Here is a 16,812-nt window from a genome sequence, read left to right as displayed (position 1 = left end):
CCTTTAATGGTCCCTTCCCACACAAACCATCCCATTATTTGATGATTCCAAGACACTTGGGTCCCACCAGCCCCTGCTCGCCCCCTCTGGCACATCTTGGCTCGGTGGGTGGCCCCGTGCTGCCAGGATGGGGTGCCAGGCGCCGGGTCCCCGCGGTTTTATACTGGAGTTTTGCAGAAACACCAAGTTTCTGAGAGTGGCTGAGGACCAACAACTTCCCACCAGGTCAACGAGCACCATGCGAGTTTGGCCCAGGCCGGATCCAAGGTGTCTCCAGGGAGACACCAAGGAAAAAGTGGAGGAAGAGCCCGAAAATTCCCACCCCCCAGCTATGTGGGTGCCTCTGTCCCATCGCACTCTGCCCTAACAGCCCCCATGACCCAGCACCCACTAGCGCCTGCAGGAGGGTCGGAGCAGGGGAAAGGGGGTGGCCCTGGAGCCGAAGCTCCTGGGGAGGAGCCCAGGCTCAGCCCCGGCCACCACCGTCTCTGCCACGACCGTCTCTGCGTCCCTGCGGGGCGTGGGGACCTTCCTGCCATGGGGACACCCCCCAGCCCACCCCACCGTGGGGCAGGAGCTTGGCATCCCGTGGGGCCGAGTCAGTGCTCGGGGTGCCAGGAATGAAGAGGAGGTACAAGGGGTTGGGGGTGTCCCTAGTCTGGCAGGGACCCTTCCCCACCACCCCCTGCCCTTCCCCATTGCCCCCCTCACCCTTCCCCAGCTGACAGCTGTCTGTCCTGCTGGAGGACAGGGAGCTTTGCCGAAGCCTCCAGCCAGCGAAGGGTTACGCTGGGCGTCTGCCTTCACTCAGCCCAATTCTGGGGCTTGGCCACCAAAAGCGCTGAGGTTAGGCTCCCCAGGGGACCTGGCGGGGGTCTCGGGGTGCTCGGGGTGCCCCAGCCCAGGTGCGAAAGGCGGTGCCGCTCCCGGGGGAGCCCTCCGCCTTTGAGTCATTACCCGCGGGCGGTCAGAGGCCAAACAGATGGAGCCGAGGGGTTGGGGGGGGGAGGAAGGAGGAGGAGGAGGAGGAGGAGGAGGAGGAGGAGGAGGAGGAGGAGGAGGAGGCGGAGGCGGGAAGCTGCAATATTTTTCTGACATTAACACTTCCATCAGGTCCTGGGGGGCTCTGGGCCGAGCTGGCCCTGCGCCCCGAACCACCCACTCCCCACTGCAGCTGCATGAGCGGGGTTGTCAGAGCAGCCCCCTCCCAGGAGCCCGCGGGCCAGTAACCAAGGGGAAAAGCAAATATTTCTTGCCCCTGCCCATGGCCAGGGCAGCTGGAGCTGTGGCCCACCTGCTCCCCAGGGGTGCAGAAGGTGGGAAGCTGAATGCAGCTGGGATTTGCTGTGCCATGAGCCCTGGTGGGGTCCCGGGCTGCTGGCCCGGGGGTTGTGGCAAGCACAGGCTGCGGAATCGCTCCTCAGCCCCGGTGCCAAGCATTCTCCGTGGGGCCAGAAGGGACTCGAGTGGTCCCATCCTCTGGATGAAGCTCTCAGGGTTGTCCTTGCCCCTGTCCTGGGCAGCTGTGGACCCCCCGCCAGCCTCGCTCCATCAACCTCTCCCATGAGAACGGGGAGGGCGGGGGGGGGGGGGGGCGGGGCGGGGCGGGAGGGGGGCGCGAGTTACGGCCGAGCAGGTTTTGGCCTGAGGGATCCAGGAACCAGCCACAAAAAAAGCCCCAGAGAGACTCTGAACCTTCCCAGCCGATGCCAGCGCCGGGTCTCTGCTGGGAATGGTGGCCTTGGAGCTAGAAGACACCAACTCTTCTTCCCACCCATCTCTTCCAGCACGAATCCCTCCAGGCTCCGACACCCACATTTGCAGCATGGCAGAGGATGGGACAGCCCCTGGGCAGGATCCGTCCCTCTGCTGTGGGAAGGTGGGCAGAGGCAGGTGAAGATGTGGTGCTGAGCGCGGGGGGAACCTTGCAGGGTGACATTGAGTTTGGGGAATGGCATCAAGGCTCGGCTTCCATCTGGATGGGAAATCCACCCTCTGGCCATCAAAGCTGTCCCCATCCCTAGGGCTGGAGAAGACCCCCACAGAGCCTGGCTGCCCTCTGGAAGCACCTAGGGATCTCCACCATGGCCTGGGGATGTCCCACATCCCCAAAACCAGGAAGGTGAGTCCTCCATCACCCCGATGCCCTGCTCGTGGTGGGGACAGCAGTACTGGGAAGCCTGCTCAGAAGACGACCAGTTTCCCCACTAGCTCCACAGGTCTCTGAGCAAAGGCGACCTCTTATGTCTCTTCTTGAGCACCCAACTCAACCCTGGCCTCTCCCACACAGGTTGCAAAGGTTTGGGGGAAAAATTCCTCAGGGCTGTTTGCTCGGGGACCAAGGCCGGATCTGGTGAAAGGTGTACAGTGTCCCATGGGGCAAGAGCAAAGGAAAAGAGCTCAGCAGGGTCAAGGTGGAGATAGGAGCCACCAAAGACGTGCAGGACCCGCAGTGCCCCAGTGCTGCTGTCCCTGCTGCCTATCTGGACAACAGCACATGGAAGAGGCTTGGAGGAGGGGAAAAAAAAAACAACCCCCCCTAAATCAACGTTCAGCAGGCAAAGTGACTTTCCCTGGAGCACAACCTTCATCAGTGGCAGAACCAAGTGAGATGGTGGGCACCTCGAGAGGCCCGTGGTGCCCTGGGTCTGCCATCCCGCATTGGACCAGTCAGGGGGACAGGAGAGGAGGCACAGGAACCGCCCTGCAGTTCACTCAGAACGTCCCTGAGCGTTTCTCCCAGCAAGGCCATGCCAGCGGGAGAGGAGAAGTTTCCTGCTCCATTTGGGACACACGCATTTGTCATGGTGCTACTGCCACTGATGCACCAACACCTGCACTCCGGGCACCCTTGTGCCCTGGGCAACCCCCTTCCTGGGGCAGGGATTGCTCCTCTGCTCTGGTTCCCTGGGACCCAAACTGCTGAGCTGCTCCTTGAGCGATCCAAGCTCCCACGTCTCCCCAAGAAGCTCTCCAGATCTCTGCCACCAGGTTCAAAGCCCCCCCCAGACTGAGCCGCGCATGGAGCCCACGCTCACCGTCCTCGCAGAGGTTCAGTTTGGAGAGGTTCCTCCCCTCGAAGGGCTCCTCGAAGACGGAGCTGTTCTCCCTCTCGTTGAAGGTGTGAAGGTACATGGCTTTGTTCTCCATCCTCCCGCTGCTGGTGGAGCAGAAGAGACACATGAGATGTTTCTTGGTGGCTATGGCATATCCTGACATGGCAGGGGCCCAATCCTGGCTAATCTGGGACCCTGCATGGCTCCAGCACCGTGGCCCAGCGCAACACGCTGTGGGCTGGTGCAGGGGACGTGGACCTGCCATCGAGGGACTCCTCCGCTCTGGCTCGGCAAAGCTGACCACCACATCTCAGCACATGGTTTCTTGACTCACCCACGGCCCAGGCCAGGTGAACACAGGGAGAAGCTGGTGGGTGAGCTCAGCAGGACCATGGGTCCACCACCAGCGTCCTTGCAGCTCAGTGAAACGCTCACCATCAACATGGACCCCACTCTTGTTGGCCAAGTAAGGGCTCCTACCACCCACTCGCACTCCATCACGTGCCCTGCAGATGTCCAGCTGTGGTGGTCACTCCTCAGATGTCCCTCCCTCTGCGGGGCAGGGGAGATAGGGGCTCAGTGTACACATACAAGTTTCTCAGGACCTTTTTTATCCCTAGGGCTTGGGGTACCCCTGCACCCACAAACTACCTCTAGATACCCCAGCACCCCATGGGCCTGATCCTGCTGACACTGCCGCTCCAGTCAGGACACTCAAGTTGGGCTGGTGCCAGTGACAGGTCCCCGAATAGCGGTAGCCCTGGAGACGTGGAGCCTCCACTGCCACCGAAGCTTCATTGCAGCGCCTGGCTGGAGTGGGGGGAATGAGCCCCCAGCCACCAGCGAGGTGCTGGTGTGGAAGGAGTTAGAATCACCCACTGAGTGGGACCTGCCGAGCACCCCCAAACTCATCCCCAGCTCCAGCCGTCCCTCACTGCCAACACATGGGGGCTGGGCTCCGTGGGGACCCTCGGTTCCTGCCGCCCCCCCATCTCCAGTGGGACCTGACTGGGCAGGGACCTCCCCGGCTCCTGCTCCCACTCCCACGGGGGGGGACACCACGCGTGTAACACGGGGCGGGGAGGGGGTGTCTCGATCTTCCCCCCTCCGCTTCCCGGGGCTGGGGGCGCAGCGGCAGCGCCCCACGGTCTCCACGTAGGGATGCTCGGGCAGACACCAGTCCCCCCGCGCCCACCCCACGCAGGGGTGTGAGTGGGTGGGTGGGAGTGCCCACCCCCGCACCCCATCGCGTCCTCCCCCCACCCCCCCGCGCGTCCCCTCTGTCCCCGCCGCGACGCCACTCACCCGGGCGGACCCTCGAGGGACCGAGTCTCCCCGCGGCCCCTTCCCCGCCGCCCCGCTCAGTCCCCGGCCCCCGCCATGGTGGCCGGGCCACGGGGGCGACGACAGCAGCGGCAGCCCCCGAGCGCACCGCCAGCCCCCCGCGGGCGCGCACCGGCCGCCGCTTCCCGCCGGCCTCCCATGGGTGGGGAGGGGTCCCCGGGGGTGGGCGACGCGCGGAGCCGGAGCGGCAGCTGCAGAGCCGAGACGTTGTGAGCAACGAGCGCTCGGCCGGGAGGATTTTGTAGGCGGGGAACGGGAGGGGGGCCGGGCTCCTCATGCCCTCCCCGCCTCCCCCACCTCCTCCTCCTCCTCCGGGGCCGCCCCCACCGCCCATTCGCCCGCCTCGGGCTGCCCCGGCTGCGGGGAGCCGGGTGGGGGCATCCCCGTGGCTCCGGAACTGCAGCATCCCTGGAGGGGCCGGGGCAGGAGCAGCCCCCGCGGGGGGCCGGGGCAAGAGCATTCCCGGGTGCTCTTGGCTTTGTAGGGTGGGCGAGTTCCCCCTGGCCGTCCTGCCCCTGGGCAGGATGGGGGTGCGTGGGGTGGTGCGTGTCCCAGCACCAGGGGGTCTCCAGGCCTTTCGCTTTCCCTTAGCTGCTCGATTCCCGACCAGCTCAGGCCACGCTGGGCAGGAGTAACTGCAGTCCCCAGAGAGGGGAAAGGTGCTTGTGCCCCGCCGCACCCACAGGGAAACTGAGGCACGGAGGACCGGGGGGGAATACACTGAACTGACCCTCTTGGCCTTGGCATGGGCCATGCAGAGTGCTGCAAGACACGCACCCACTATTGTCCATCTCTGGGAGGGGGCAAGGTGGGGGCGAAGTTTTAAGGTGCTGTCATGGGTCATGACAACACACCTTTTTGGAAGCCATAAACATATCGGGACCAAGACCTGGACCTGGAAAAAGGATGGCAAGACCTGGGGGGAGAAGGGCAAGCGCTGCTTGCCCAGGGGCATCTCCAGCCATGGCGCCATCCTGAGGACTCACGTTGCCTCTTCCATCAGGAGGAAAGATCTCCAGGGATGTAACCAAATAGTTGCAGGTCTCCTCTCACCACAGTGCAACGTGAGTCCGTGGCAGCTGCTTCCCACCATCACCCTTGACCAAGGCTTCTGCTTGAGATGCCTACCAAGGACACCCTGAAGGTCTGGGGCATGGAAAGACAACACGCATCAGGCCTGACCACCTTGGGGTAGGGCTCTGACCGCTGAGCTGTCTTTCCTCTAAGAAAGGCCAAAAGCATTGTCAAAGAACATTCTGTTCAGAGTTGGCCAAACATCTACAAACGTTGCCCCAGTGGAACCAAAACTACAGCAAATAAAGGCAATTACTGTAGAGTATTCCCAAGGATTCATCTTATAGAATCACAGAATCATAGAATGGTTTGGATTGGAAGGGACCTTCAAGATCATCCAGTTCCAACCTCCCTGCTGTGGGCAGGGACACCTTCCACTACACCAGGTTGCTCAAAGCCTCAAAGAGGAGATTTCAATGAGATCTAAAGAAGAAATTCTTCCCTCTGAGGGTGGTGAGGCACTGGCGCATTTGCCCAGAGAAGCTGTGGCTGCCCCATCCCTGGAAGTGTTCAAGGCCAGGTTGGATGAGGCCTTGAGCAACCTGTTGGCTTTGAGCAGGCTATTGGCTGTAGGGAGATTAGAAGCAATTGAGGGAGAGACAAGCAAGATGCTGAGACACACAAGTCAATTAGAAGCTTTGTGTAAGTAAACAAATAACGGTGAGATATCTTTAGTTTGCTCAGTGACTGGACAAAGTCCCGTTGTCTTAGGCCACTTGGAGAGGTAGACCTGAGTGCTTCCCAGACCAGGTTGCGTGCAGATGAGTTTCCAAGATTGGTTTTATGGGGGTATTCGAGAAGAGATTGGGCAAGGTTAGACAACAGTAAACATTTCGCCAGACATGTGGATCACTGAAGGAACAAGATGTACTGGGACACAGAAAGTTCTTCAGAGTTGTTTTATCAAGGATGAGAGTTGGGTCACCTTGTGCTGTCAAGCCAAAAGCATTGGCTTATGAGATTTTTCTCCTTTGTGTTCATTTGGCTTTAGCAAGAGAATTAGCTCATCTGTTGCTTTGCTTCTACTAAAAAATGAGGGATGGCTTAAAAAATTTCAAAATTCCTCCTGGCAATTTTTATGTAACTGCCCAGAAAAACAAACCAAAACAACTCCATTTTCTTCTGATCTTTTATACATCCCATTCTCATCTTTTTGTTCCTGGATTCCCAGGTTGTTCCTGCTTGTCTCAATATATGGAAAAGACAGTTAGGAACCCTCTGCTTCTGCTTCTTTCTCCCTGCAGACTCCTTTGGCCACCAGCAGCCTGTCTGAGCTTAAAATAAAGATCTCTGCAGGATAATGCGTCCTGTCCTAAACCAAGTAGAGCTGAAACTACCTCCTGTAGAGCCTCTCCCTTCGCCGGCTCTAGGAGAAACCGAAACCACCAGCTCAGCTCAGACGATGGGTCTCCCATTTGCCCCATGTCCCCAGCCAGTGCCTTAGCAAGAAAGCCAAGCATCCGTCCTGGATAAAACCCAGGCATGGTGGAGCTCACAGAAGAAAATGGCAGGGTTGCCTTCATTTTCATACTTGTCTCCGGCTGAACACCATCTCCTTGAAGAAGATCATGAAGAAGAGCCCATGAAGGGCTGTAGGGGTATGAAATGCCCCTCTCCGACCTCATCCCGGGATTGCAATACTCTTCCTCTCTTTCCAGGAGTCCTGCTGAAGAACAAGTCCTGGAAGAACTTGCTAGTGGGTGGCAGGACATCAGGCTCTGGCCCATGGCATGGCCTCGTTCACCGCCATCCCTGTACAGTGCACTTGGAATATCTTGAGTTGAAAGGGACCCATAAGAGTCATAGAGTCCAACTCCCTGCTCCTCACAGGACTACCTCAAGACTTCCCAGGACCTGGCTAATCCTGCCACCATGTAACTGTGGAGTAACCTTGGGCAGGTCTCTGACCACCTGCTTTAGGCATGGCATTTCTTTAACATCCCTGGGCTTTAGAGGATATCAAAAGCACATTGCTCAGCTAACGTGACACAGAATAGGCAGCAAGAATATACTGTGTCTTGCTCATAGACCTCGAAGAATTTGTCAATGATGTCAATGAATGATAGAAACTAAGCTGATGGTGAAGGCAACTGCAGAAGAGAAAATGAAATCAACTTATCCAGCGTTAGAGAAAGCATAAGGCTTGTGCTGCTCACCAGGAAGATCTTGTCCAGGTTTCTCTTGGGTGCACTTCTTGCAGACTTCACCTCCTTAGAGAGAGTGACTGCTAGCTTAAGAGCACAAGAAAAGGTTCAGCTTTGCCATGTTTGCTAAATAAGTCTTTTTGTTCTCTCTCTTTTCTTTTATTTTCCCCCCCGTTCTCCCAGGAACACTGGAAGGACAGAGGTGAGTATTTGCTGCCTTCTTTATGTGGTCAAAACCTTTATTCATAGAATCATAGAATCACAGAATGGTTTGAGTTGGAAGGGACCTTAAAGATCACCTAGTTCCAACGCCCCTGCCATGAACAGGGACACCTCCACTACACCAGTTTGCTCAAAGCCTCATCCAACCCAAACAGACCAAATTCAGCATTACTCACCAGAGCTTAGTGGGACTCAATGCACAGAGGTGCCAAAAAGCCCAGTGTGGATGGGTCAAAGGCAGACTTGGAGAAGGGGTGCAAGGAGAAATCATAGGATCATCATATCACAGGATGTTTTGGGCTGGAAGGGACCATTAAAGGCCATCTCTTCAAACCCCCTGCTATGAGCAGGGACACCTTCAACCAGATCAATTTGCTCAGAGCCCCGTCCAACCTGACCTTGAATTTTTCCAGGGATGGGGCATCTACCACCTCTCTGGGCACCTTGGGCCAGTGTCTCACCACCCTCGGCATGAAAAATTTCTTCCTTCAATCTAGTCTGAATGCAAACTATGGCAGCAGATGCAAAGACCTGAGGAGTTTCCTCCTTGCTAGACACAATAATTCCGCCACCACCACCTCCCAGAGGAGCTATTTCTACAGCATGACCTCTGCTCTCTGACATCCTTACCCTTCCCTTGTTTCCCTGCTCCAAACCCTGGCTGACCTATTCCAAAGTGGGAGAAGTTCCCAAGAAGCCCTGTGGAAGACAGCACACAGCTCTCCGCTCGCTCCTGCCTTCTGTCCCAAGGAGACCCTGTTGGACTTCCCTCCCTTTTGCTGCAAGCTCCAATCCCTCCTCTGGTATTTCCATGGGATCCCAAGAAGGACAGCTAATTTTCCCGAAGACAGGAAGCCATCAGAGAGCCAAAGCTGCTTTACGCACCCTCCTGGATCAATCCACGAAGACAATTCCTGGTTTTACTTTTCTCTCTAGAAACAAGGCTCCGCCAAACCCTCTGAGCAATGCTAAACCTTGGAGTTAGATTGATATTGGATTTATAATGGATTGAGAGCATCCCTGAGGAGAAGGACTTGGGGGTACTGGTCAATGAGAAGCTCACCATGAGCCGGCAATGTGCGCTGGCAGCCCAGAAAGCCAACCGTGTCCTGGGCTACATCCAAAGCAGCAGCGTGGGCAGCAGGTCGAGGGAGGGGATTCTGCCCCTCCGCTCTGCTCTCGTGAAACCCCCCCTGCAGTGCTGTGTTCAGCTCTGGGGTCCCTAACATCAGAAGGACATGGAGCTGCTGGAGCAAGTTCAGGGGAGGCCATGAAGATGATGTGAGGACTGGAGCACCTCTGCTATGGAGACAGGCTGAGACAGTTGGGGTTGTTCAGCCTGGAGAAGAGAAGGCTTCAGGGAAACCTTTCAGTAGCCTTCCAGTACCTAAAGGGTACCCTAAAGTCGAAATCCCTCCACTTTGAAAGTCTTTTCCTAGCCAGCTTTCTCTAATCAGCCTTGACACGGACCTGGATTCAGGTCTCTGAAATTCTCTGCCCGAGTGAGGACACTATAGCAAACCTTGGATCTGTCCCAAAGTATAAGCGAGTTTGTTCTGAACTATTTTATTTCACTAGCAAAACCCAAAGTATCCAAAGCAACGTAAGTATGGCAGGTAAAATCAGGATACGTTTGGTGTGTAAGCATGGTGGGTTATGGGTTGAAAGGCTTGTCTCCACAATCATGAAGGAGCACAGAGGTGCGATGGCTGGGGGGACCCCAATAACCTGGTCAAACATGGACACCCTGATCCCTGTCCTCTTAGGAAAGCATTAACTCCATGGTCTGGGGTGATAGGCATCATGAGGAGTCAAGGTCAGAGCAACCTTGGGATGAAGGGTCACTGCTGAGGGATGTGGGTCTCATCATGGCATGCAGGGGAAGGGTGCTTGGAGGTTGCACAGTACTCTTACTTATGTGGTATCATAAAATACATACAAAATACCTCAGAAATGCTCTTATAGGGGTAAAAAATCCACCTGAGGTGATTGCTTATGAACCCACGGACTAAAGAGAGCAAGACATCGACATGAGTAACAACTGAATCATCTGAGATGATCTCCACAGCACTCTCTGGCTGAACGCAGGTTCTTGTGAATGGTGTGGGTGAAGGAGAACTCGTTCTGCAAGTCTGTGAAGAAAAGAAGAATCCATTAAAGACAGTTGGTTCGTGGGAAATCGGTCACCTTTCCTTGTTCCTGAAATGATCCACCGTACTCATGGAGTTAATTTCTCTTACAGGGTTTGGTTATTTGGTGTTTAAGGTTTGGGAATTGGAGCACAGCAAGAGAAAGGTGACTTGCATGACAGCAGGCAGCTTTTGGGCAATGCCACAGCTGGGAAATACTCTTCTCCTGTTGTCCTTCCCTGCCATACCTCCAAACAGGGGTGCAGGACCTGGGGCCGCATGCACTGCACGAAACATGCTCTCTCCCAAGCTGGTGCACCAGGACCATACCTGGTAGGTCACTGTTGAGTTGGTCCCATGGGCAAAAGGTGAGGATGAGCATGTTGGAGAAGTCCTTCTTCATCTTCTCGATGTTCTCCACCTGCAGCCATCACACAGCTGAGCATGTGAGCAGGGGAAAGGACTCGGAGCCCCTTGCCCCACTGACCACCCAGGCCCCTCCTGTTACTACCTGCTGGGGCTGAGAAGCTCTCAGATGTAGAGGCAGCAGCTCTGAGCTACTCTGAAGCCTGAATAATTATTAATTTGAGCATAGGAGTGATGTAGTTACCAGTTAGGGATGACAACTGCTAGTCGGGTTAGAAGTTTGTGGGCAGACCCTCAAGTACGGGGCTCAGATCCATATCAGTGCCTTGAGCTAAGTTGGATCAATACTGGTGAGCAGCCGTAATGGATTAATGACATTAATAACTCTTCTGGGCACCATTGGATATGACTCCTGCTGCAAAAGCAACGCCAGTGATGGCCTCCCAGTGTACATCAGAGCCTCCTGGTGCCAATATCTCCCAAGGAGATGCCTTCAAGTTACCGCACATGTGTTCACTGGATCCTTTTTTGAGACATTGGCCTCTACCCCCAAACACTGCCCACGGCTGTAGAGAGGCCTTCAAGGAACAAGAAGGTACACAACTTACCTTCAGCTCCTAGAAGTGGCTTCTTACGCTGTCCTGTGCGTCTTCGAACATTTTCCTTTCCAACTCTCTCTTTTTACCCTGGCTAAAGATGGTTTGCATCCTCTTTTATCCTTGCACTCCACTTTGCCTCGTGGCATCTATTGGTAAAATAGTGACTGTCACATTGAGATCCAGACCCAAGATGCCCATGGGGAGGAGAGACAATGGTGTGGTTTGGGAAAGGGAAACGCTCTACACTGCTGTATTGGAGGTGACCCATTTCCAGGACACTGTCCTGCTTATGCTTCGCTAACTGACCTGGCAGTCCATTTTCAGAATTAATCAATCAAGTGATTAAGGTGTCTTCCTAAAGCAAACACGAGTGACTTCTGGATTTTGGGGTTTTAACTTTTTCGTTTTCCATGTATGCCACCTACTGACGGGAAGAATTCCTGAGCTTATTACTTTAGGATGCTAAAGGAGATATAAAGGATGTCCTCCAAAGACAAACGACAATGAATAAATTCTAAAAAAAAAAAATCCATAGCTTACAACAATTATCAAGTTAGAGTAATTAGACAGGCAGCTAATTTTCTACATTTGAGCATGATCTTCTTTGGACTTTGGAAATGTCTCTGAGTTGATGACCAAGTAATCCTTTTGCCCTGTGGATGTCTTCCTAGCCTTTCAACAGGCAGATTGCAAGCCTGGACTCTTCTTCTGAGCCCGTATTGGGATTATTCTGTAAAAATCAAAAGAACCTTCAGTATAAAATGAAGAAGAGATGAGGTGACACCTTCAAAGCAGGGCAGCGTTTTTTTTTTTCGAAAGCAGTAGATTTCTGCTTTCTTCTGGTGCACGTCTTTTTCAGTCTCCCTGATGATGAAGTCTGTCTGCAAGAATAACTTCAAATGCTTGTCATTGTCGCTTCGGTCATGAAAAATTATCTATGTTAACAACCTGATAATAATTATAATCTCATAAAGACAATCTGAATTAAAGCGTGGCAGCCAACAGATGACCAGAACAGTTGGTGCAGGTGGGCATCAGCTGTCCGTTGTGCTCTGACTTAACACAGAAGGTGTCCCTTCCAGCTGAAAATATTCTATTCTATTCTATTCTATTCTATTCTATTCTATTCTATTCTATTCTATTCTATTCTATTCATCCAGCTGGGAAGTTTTATGCTTGAGTACAAGAATATGTGCATGGACTCCAAGCCTTCCTCAATACCACGCTTACTAAAGACAAAGTGGAAAGTCTCATATCTCCCTTTGTCACCTCTACAGGACCTTGAAATAGAGCTAATCACCTCAACAGGTCCTACAAAGACTGTGCTTTCCCCCTGTCCCCTCTTCTAGTGTGGGGGGGTGTCAGTCTCTTCTCCTGAGTAACAAGAGACAGGACAAGAGGAAATGGCCTCAAATTACACCAGGAGAGGTTTAGATGGGAGATTAGGAAAAATTCCTTCACCAAAAGGGTTGTCAAGCCTTGGAACAGGCTGCCCAGGGAAATGGTGAAGTCACCATCCCTGGAGGTATTTAAAAGCCATGTAGGTGTGGTGCTTGGGGACATGGTTTAGTGGTGACTTGGCAGTGCTGAGTTAACATTTGGATTAATGATCTCAAAGGTCTTTTCCAACCTAAACAATTCTATGATTCTATGATTCTTGCCTGCACAGCCCCTCGTGGGTGTCCTCCCTTTCCTCCTCGCAAGACGAGCGCACCTCTTGATGAAGGAACCTGAGCTTGTATTTTATGTCGGCCACCAGGTACTTCACCATGACTTTCTGCAGTTGCTGCTGCATGGCATCCTTGAACATACCATTCTGTGATTCTATGATTTCTCAGTATCTTCCCCTGAATCAACAATCTTATGCATAATTAAGTCTTTCAAGTAACTTTTCTTCACATGTTGGTACTGGAATGAATGGACAACCTGTTTTTGGAGGGGAAAGCAGTGAATACCTTGTGCCGGATGAAATGTAAACATAACCCTGCAAGTATCCCTGCAACCAGTGCAACCAGTGCTGTCTCTATTGCCCCACCACTTCCCCCAGTCCAGTCCAGGCATATTGCTCAGAAACACCTAGAAAAATCATAGAATCATAGAAGGGTTTGGATGGGAAGGGACCTTCAAGGTCATCTAGTTCCAACCCTCGTGCCACGGGCAGGGACACCCTCCACTACACCAGGTTGCTCAAAGCCCCATCCAACCTGGCCTTGAACACTTCCAGGGATGGGGCAGACACAGCTTCTCTGGGAAACCTGGTCCAGTGCCTCACCACCCTCGGAGGGAAGAATTTCTTCCTTAGATCTGATCTAAATCTCCTCTCTTTCATTTTAAAGGCATTGCCAAGAAAATTGTCCCTCTATGTCACCGGGAGCTGGAGAACAGCCTGGGGTGCTGCTTGTTGGTGAAGCCGTAGGAGATGCAGTGAAGCTGAGCTGAATGCAGCTATTTCGGGCAGCAGTGCCTCACTGCATTTGTCAGCCCACTGCAGGATATTTTGCCAGTGGTTTGCATATGTGTCATGCTAGAAACACACAACACAAATTGCCTGCTTAAAGGAGAAAATCCTGCCTGGAGCCATTACTCCAGGGAGGTTGGAACTAGCTGATCTTTAAGGTTCTTTTCAACCCAAAACATTCTGTGATTCTGTGATTACCACCTGCCAAGCAAAGTGAAAATAGAGGTATCCTCTGCAGCTGTCTGGACAAACCTGTGCATCTTGGTTGGACTGGAGACTCTGAATCAGTGAGAAAAATGACCAACTGCCAAATTAGTTCCTATAGTTCTTGCATATGCAAAGGAGAATTAGACTGGAGGTGGCTAGGAAGACAGCTTGGACCCAGAGCAAAGGGAGAGTTCAGAGGAATCAGAAGCTGCTAGATAATGACCAGATTTGATGGAGAATTTGTATTAATCATAGAATCATAGAATGGTTAGGGCTGGAAGGGACCTTCAAAGGTCATCTAGTCCAACCCCCCTGCAAGGAACAGGGATATCTACAACTAGATCAGGTTGCTCAGGGCCTCATCCAACCTGGCCTTGAACGTCTCCAGGGATGGAGCATCCACCACCCTCTGGGCAACCTGTTCCAGTGTTCTACAACTCTCATGGTAAAAAACTTTTTCCTAATATCCAACCTGAATCTACCTCCCTCTATTTTAAAACCATTACCCCTTGTCCTATCACAACAGGCCCTCCTGAACAGCCTCTCCCCATCTTTCCTGTAGGCCCCCTTGAGGTACTGGAAGACCGCTATAAGGTCACCCCGGAGCCTCCTCTTCTCCAGGCTGAAGAGCCCCAACTCTTTCAGCCTGTCCTCATAGGAAAGGTGCTCCAGCCCTCTTATCATCTTCGTGGCCCTCCTCTGGACCCTCTCCAACTGGTCCATGTCCTTCTTATGTTGGGGCTCCAGAACTGGACGCAGTACTCCAGGTGAGGTCTCACGAGGGCAGAGTAGAGGGGAAGAATCACCTCTCTCGACCTGCTGGCCACACTCCTCTTGATGCAGCCCAGGACGCGGTTGGTCTTCTGGGCCGCAAGAGCACATTGCCGGCTCATATTGAGCTTCTCGTCCACCAGTACTCCCAAGTCCTTCTCCTCAGGGCTGCTCTCGATCCATTCACCACCCAGTCTGTATTTGTGCTTGGGATTGCCACGACCCAGATGTAGGACCTTGCATTTGGCCTGGTTGAACTTCATGAGGTTGACACGGGCCCACCTCTCCAGCCTGTCGAGGTCCCTCTGGATGGCATCCCTCCCTTCCAGCGTGTCGACAGCACCACACAGCTTGGTGTCATCAGTGAACTTGCTGAGGGTGCACTCCATGCCACTGTCCACGTCACCGACAAAGATGTTGAAGAGGGCCGGGCCCAACACGGACCCCTGAGGGACACCACTCGTGACCGGTCTCCACTTGGACATCAAGCCGTTGACCACTACTCTCTGAGTGCGGCCATTGAGCCAATTCCTTATTCACCGAGTGGTCCATCCATCAAACCCATGCCTCTCTAGTTTAGAGAGAAGAATGTCGTGCGGGACAGTGTCAAAAGCTTTGCACAAGTCCAGGTAGATGATATCCATTGGTCGACCCTTGTCCACCGATGCTGTCACCCCATCATAAAAGGCCACCAAGTTGGTCAGGCACGATCTGCCTTTGGTGAAGCCATGTTGGCTGTCACCCACCACCTCCTTGCTCTCCATGTGCCTTAGCATGGTTCCCAGGAGAATCTGCTCCATGACCTTGCCAGGCACAGAGGTGAGGCTGACCGGCCTGTAATTGCACGGGTCCTCCTTGCTCCCCTTTTTAAATATGGGGGTTATGTTCCCTCTCTTCCAGTCATCGGGGACCTCGCCAGACCGCCACGACTTCTCAAATACAATGGCCAGTGGCTTGGCAACTTCATCCGCCAGTTCCTTCAGGACCCGCGGATGGATCTCATCAGGTCCCATGGACTTGTGCACCTTTAAGTTCCTCAGATGTTCTCGAACCTGCTCTTCAAGTACAGTGGGCAGTGGTTCATCCTCACAGTCCCTGCTAGTTCTTTCCACAGCTTGGGTGGTAAGACAAGAGGCTTAATATACTATCGTAAGAATATTCTAATACAGATGTGTCATCAGATACAGATTCGCAACACCAGCCATTGAGTCAGGGACACTGGGATCCGGGCAGGAGTGTCCGGGGAACAGAGGGACCATGCCGGTGCCCGAGGGACCTGTGGATGTGCGTGTTCCCATGAACCCAGCAAGTGTCCTGTGAGTGTGTCTCTGGGACACATACTCACCTTTGCTGCTGGTTGACTCCGCAAACATGAAAGCATCATCATCATCTTCAGCAGTATCTCTCAGCTGGGGCAGACTCTGTGTCCCTGGGCACCAGGCTGGGCTCCAGCGGTCCCGGGCTGGGTCTGCTGGAGGAGCTGGCCATGCTCCCAGTGTCCTGTGAAATCAGTTCATTTTCTCTTTGTCCTACCATCCTAAGAGGCTCATACCAAACTGGGAGTGACCTTAAGCGGGTAGTAGAGTGTTCTCATTCACTGGAAACTAAGGTGTGTGCAGATCAGAAGGTGGTGGCTCCAGGAAAAGAAAGTATTGCCAGATCCTCTTGAAGGGGGGAGAAGAGCATAGGCACATTCTTCACTATCTCACTTTGAGAAAGACATCACCGCTACCTCCCCCAGAGTCACAGAAGGATTTTTATGATGTTTTGAATCTCTTCCACATAATTTCCAACCTTAACGATTCCATGATTCTACAATTGTCCCATCCTGGATAAGCTTCTACCCTTATGTGTGCTGCTAATCACAGCAATCCTAGAGATAACAGATAATTATCACTTTAAACCTGGACTATTTAAAAAAAAAAAAGTCTAAAAGAGTAAATATAATTTGGATTAGGATTATATTTGCTTTTTCATATCATGTGTCTCTTTCTTTTTTGGTGATTTTGCTTGGCATTTTTTCACCTAAAATCCTTCACGTAGAGCTTGTGGATACTCCAGTGAAAAGATTGTGCAGAGAAAATCGTGAAAGAATTTGCAGAGAAAATATAAAATAGCATCTGCCTTTTTACACCATCAAGTGAAACTCTTGATGCAGCACACCTTTGGTTGAAACCACGAGTTTTGAGACAACGATGTCAGTGTAATTTTCCAAGAGTTTAAAGAGTTTCTTGGATTTGATCTGACCAGAATTTCTCTAAGAAAACCAAGTCCAACAATTTGCAACAGAGGTGCTGAGAGACTTCTTGGAAAGAAATCTTCCCCAAAGTTACTGTCAATAAACAGTGTTAATTAATTAATTAGGCTAAAATCAGAGAGCATGTTATTTAGTCAAACTATAGTCATTCAAGCACCAACCACACAGGAATAAGCAGCATCACC

The 16,812-nt window shown here is 53.0% G+C and overlaps 1 protein-coding gene across 1 annotated transcript in view; it reads right to left on the bottom strand.

Annotated features, from left to right (window-relative positions):
• Window positions 1-3,150, bottom strand: part of LOC147529214 (scavenger receptor class A member 5-like) — a 31,001-nt gene extending 27,851 nt beyond the window's left edge. Inside the window, 1 exon segment of the mRNA XM_086624579.1 lies at window positions 3,039-3,150. Coding sequence (XP_086480705.1) covers window positions 3,039-3,150 — 112 coding nt within the window.
• Window positions 3,151-16,812: the final 13,662 nt, after the last annotated feature.

Source organism: Tauraco erythrolophus, chromosome 2 (genome assembly GCF_009769465.1).
Source record: "Tauraco erythrolophus isolate bTauEry1 chromosome 2, bTauEry1.pri, whole genome shotgun sequence".
NCBI lineage: Eukaryota > Metazoa > Chordata > Aves > Musophagiformes > Musophagidae > Tauraco > Tauraco erythrolophus.
Note: the sequence above shows the minus strand (reverse complement) of the source record. Positions and strands in the feature narration are given on the sequence as shown.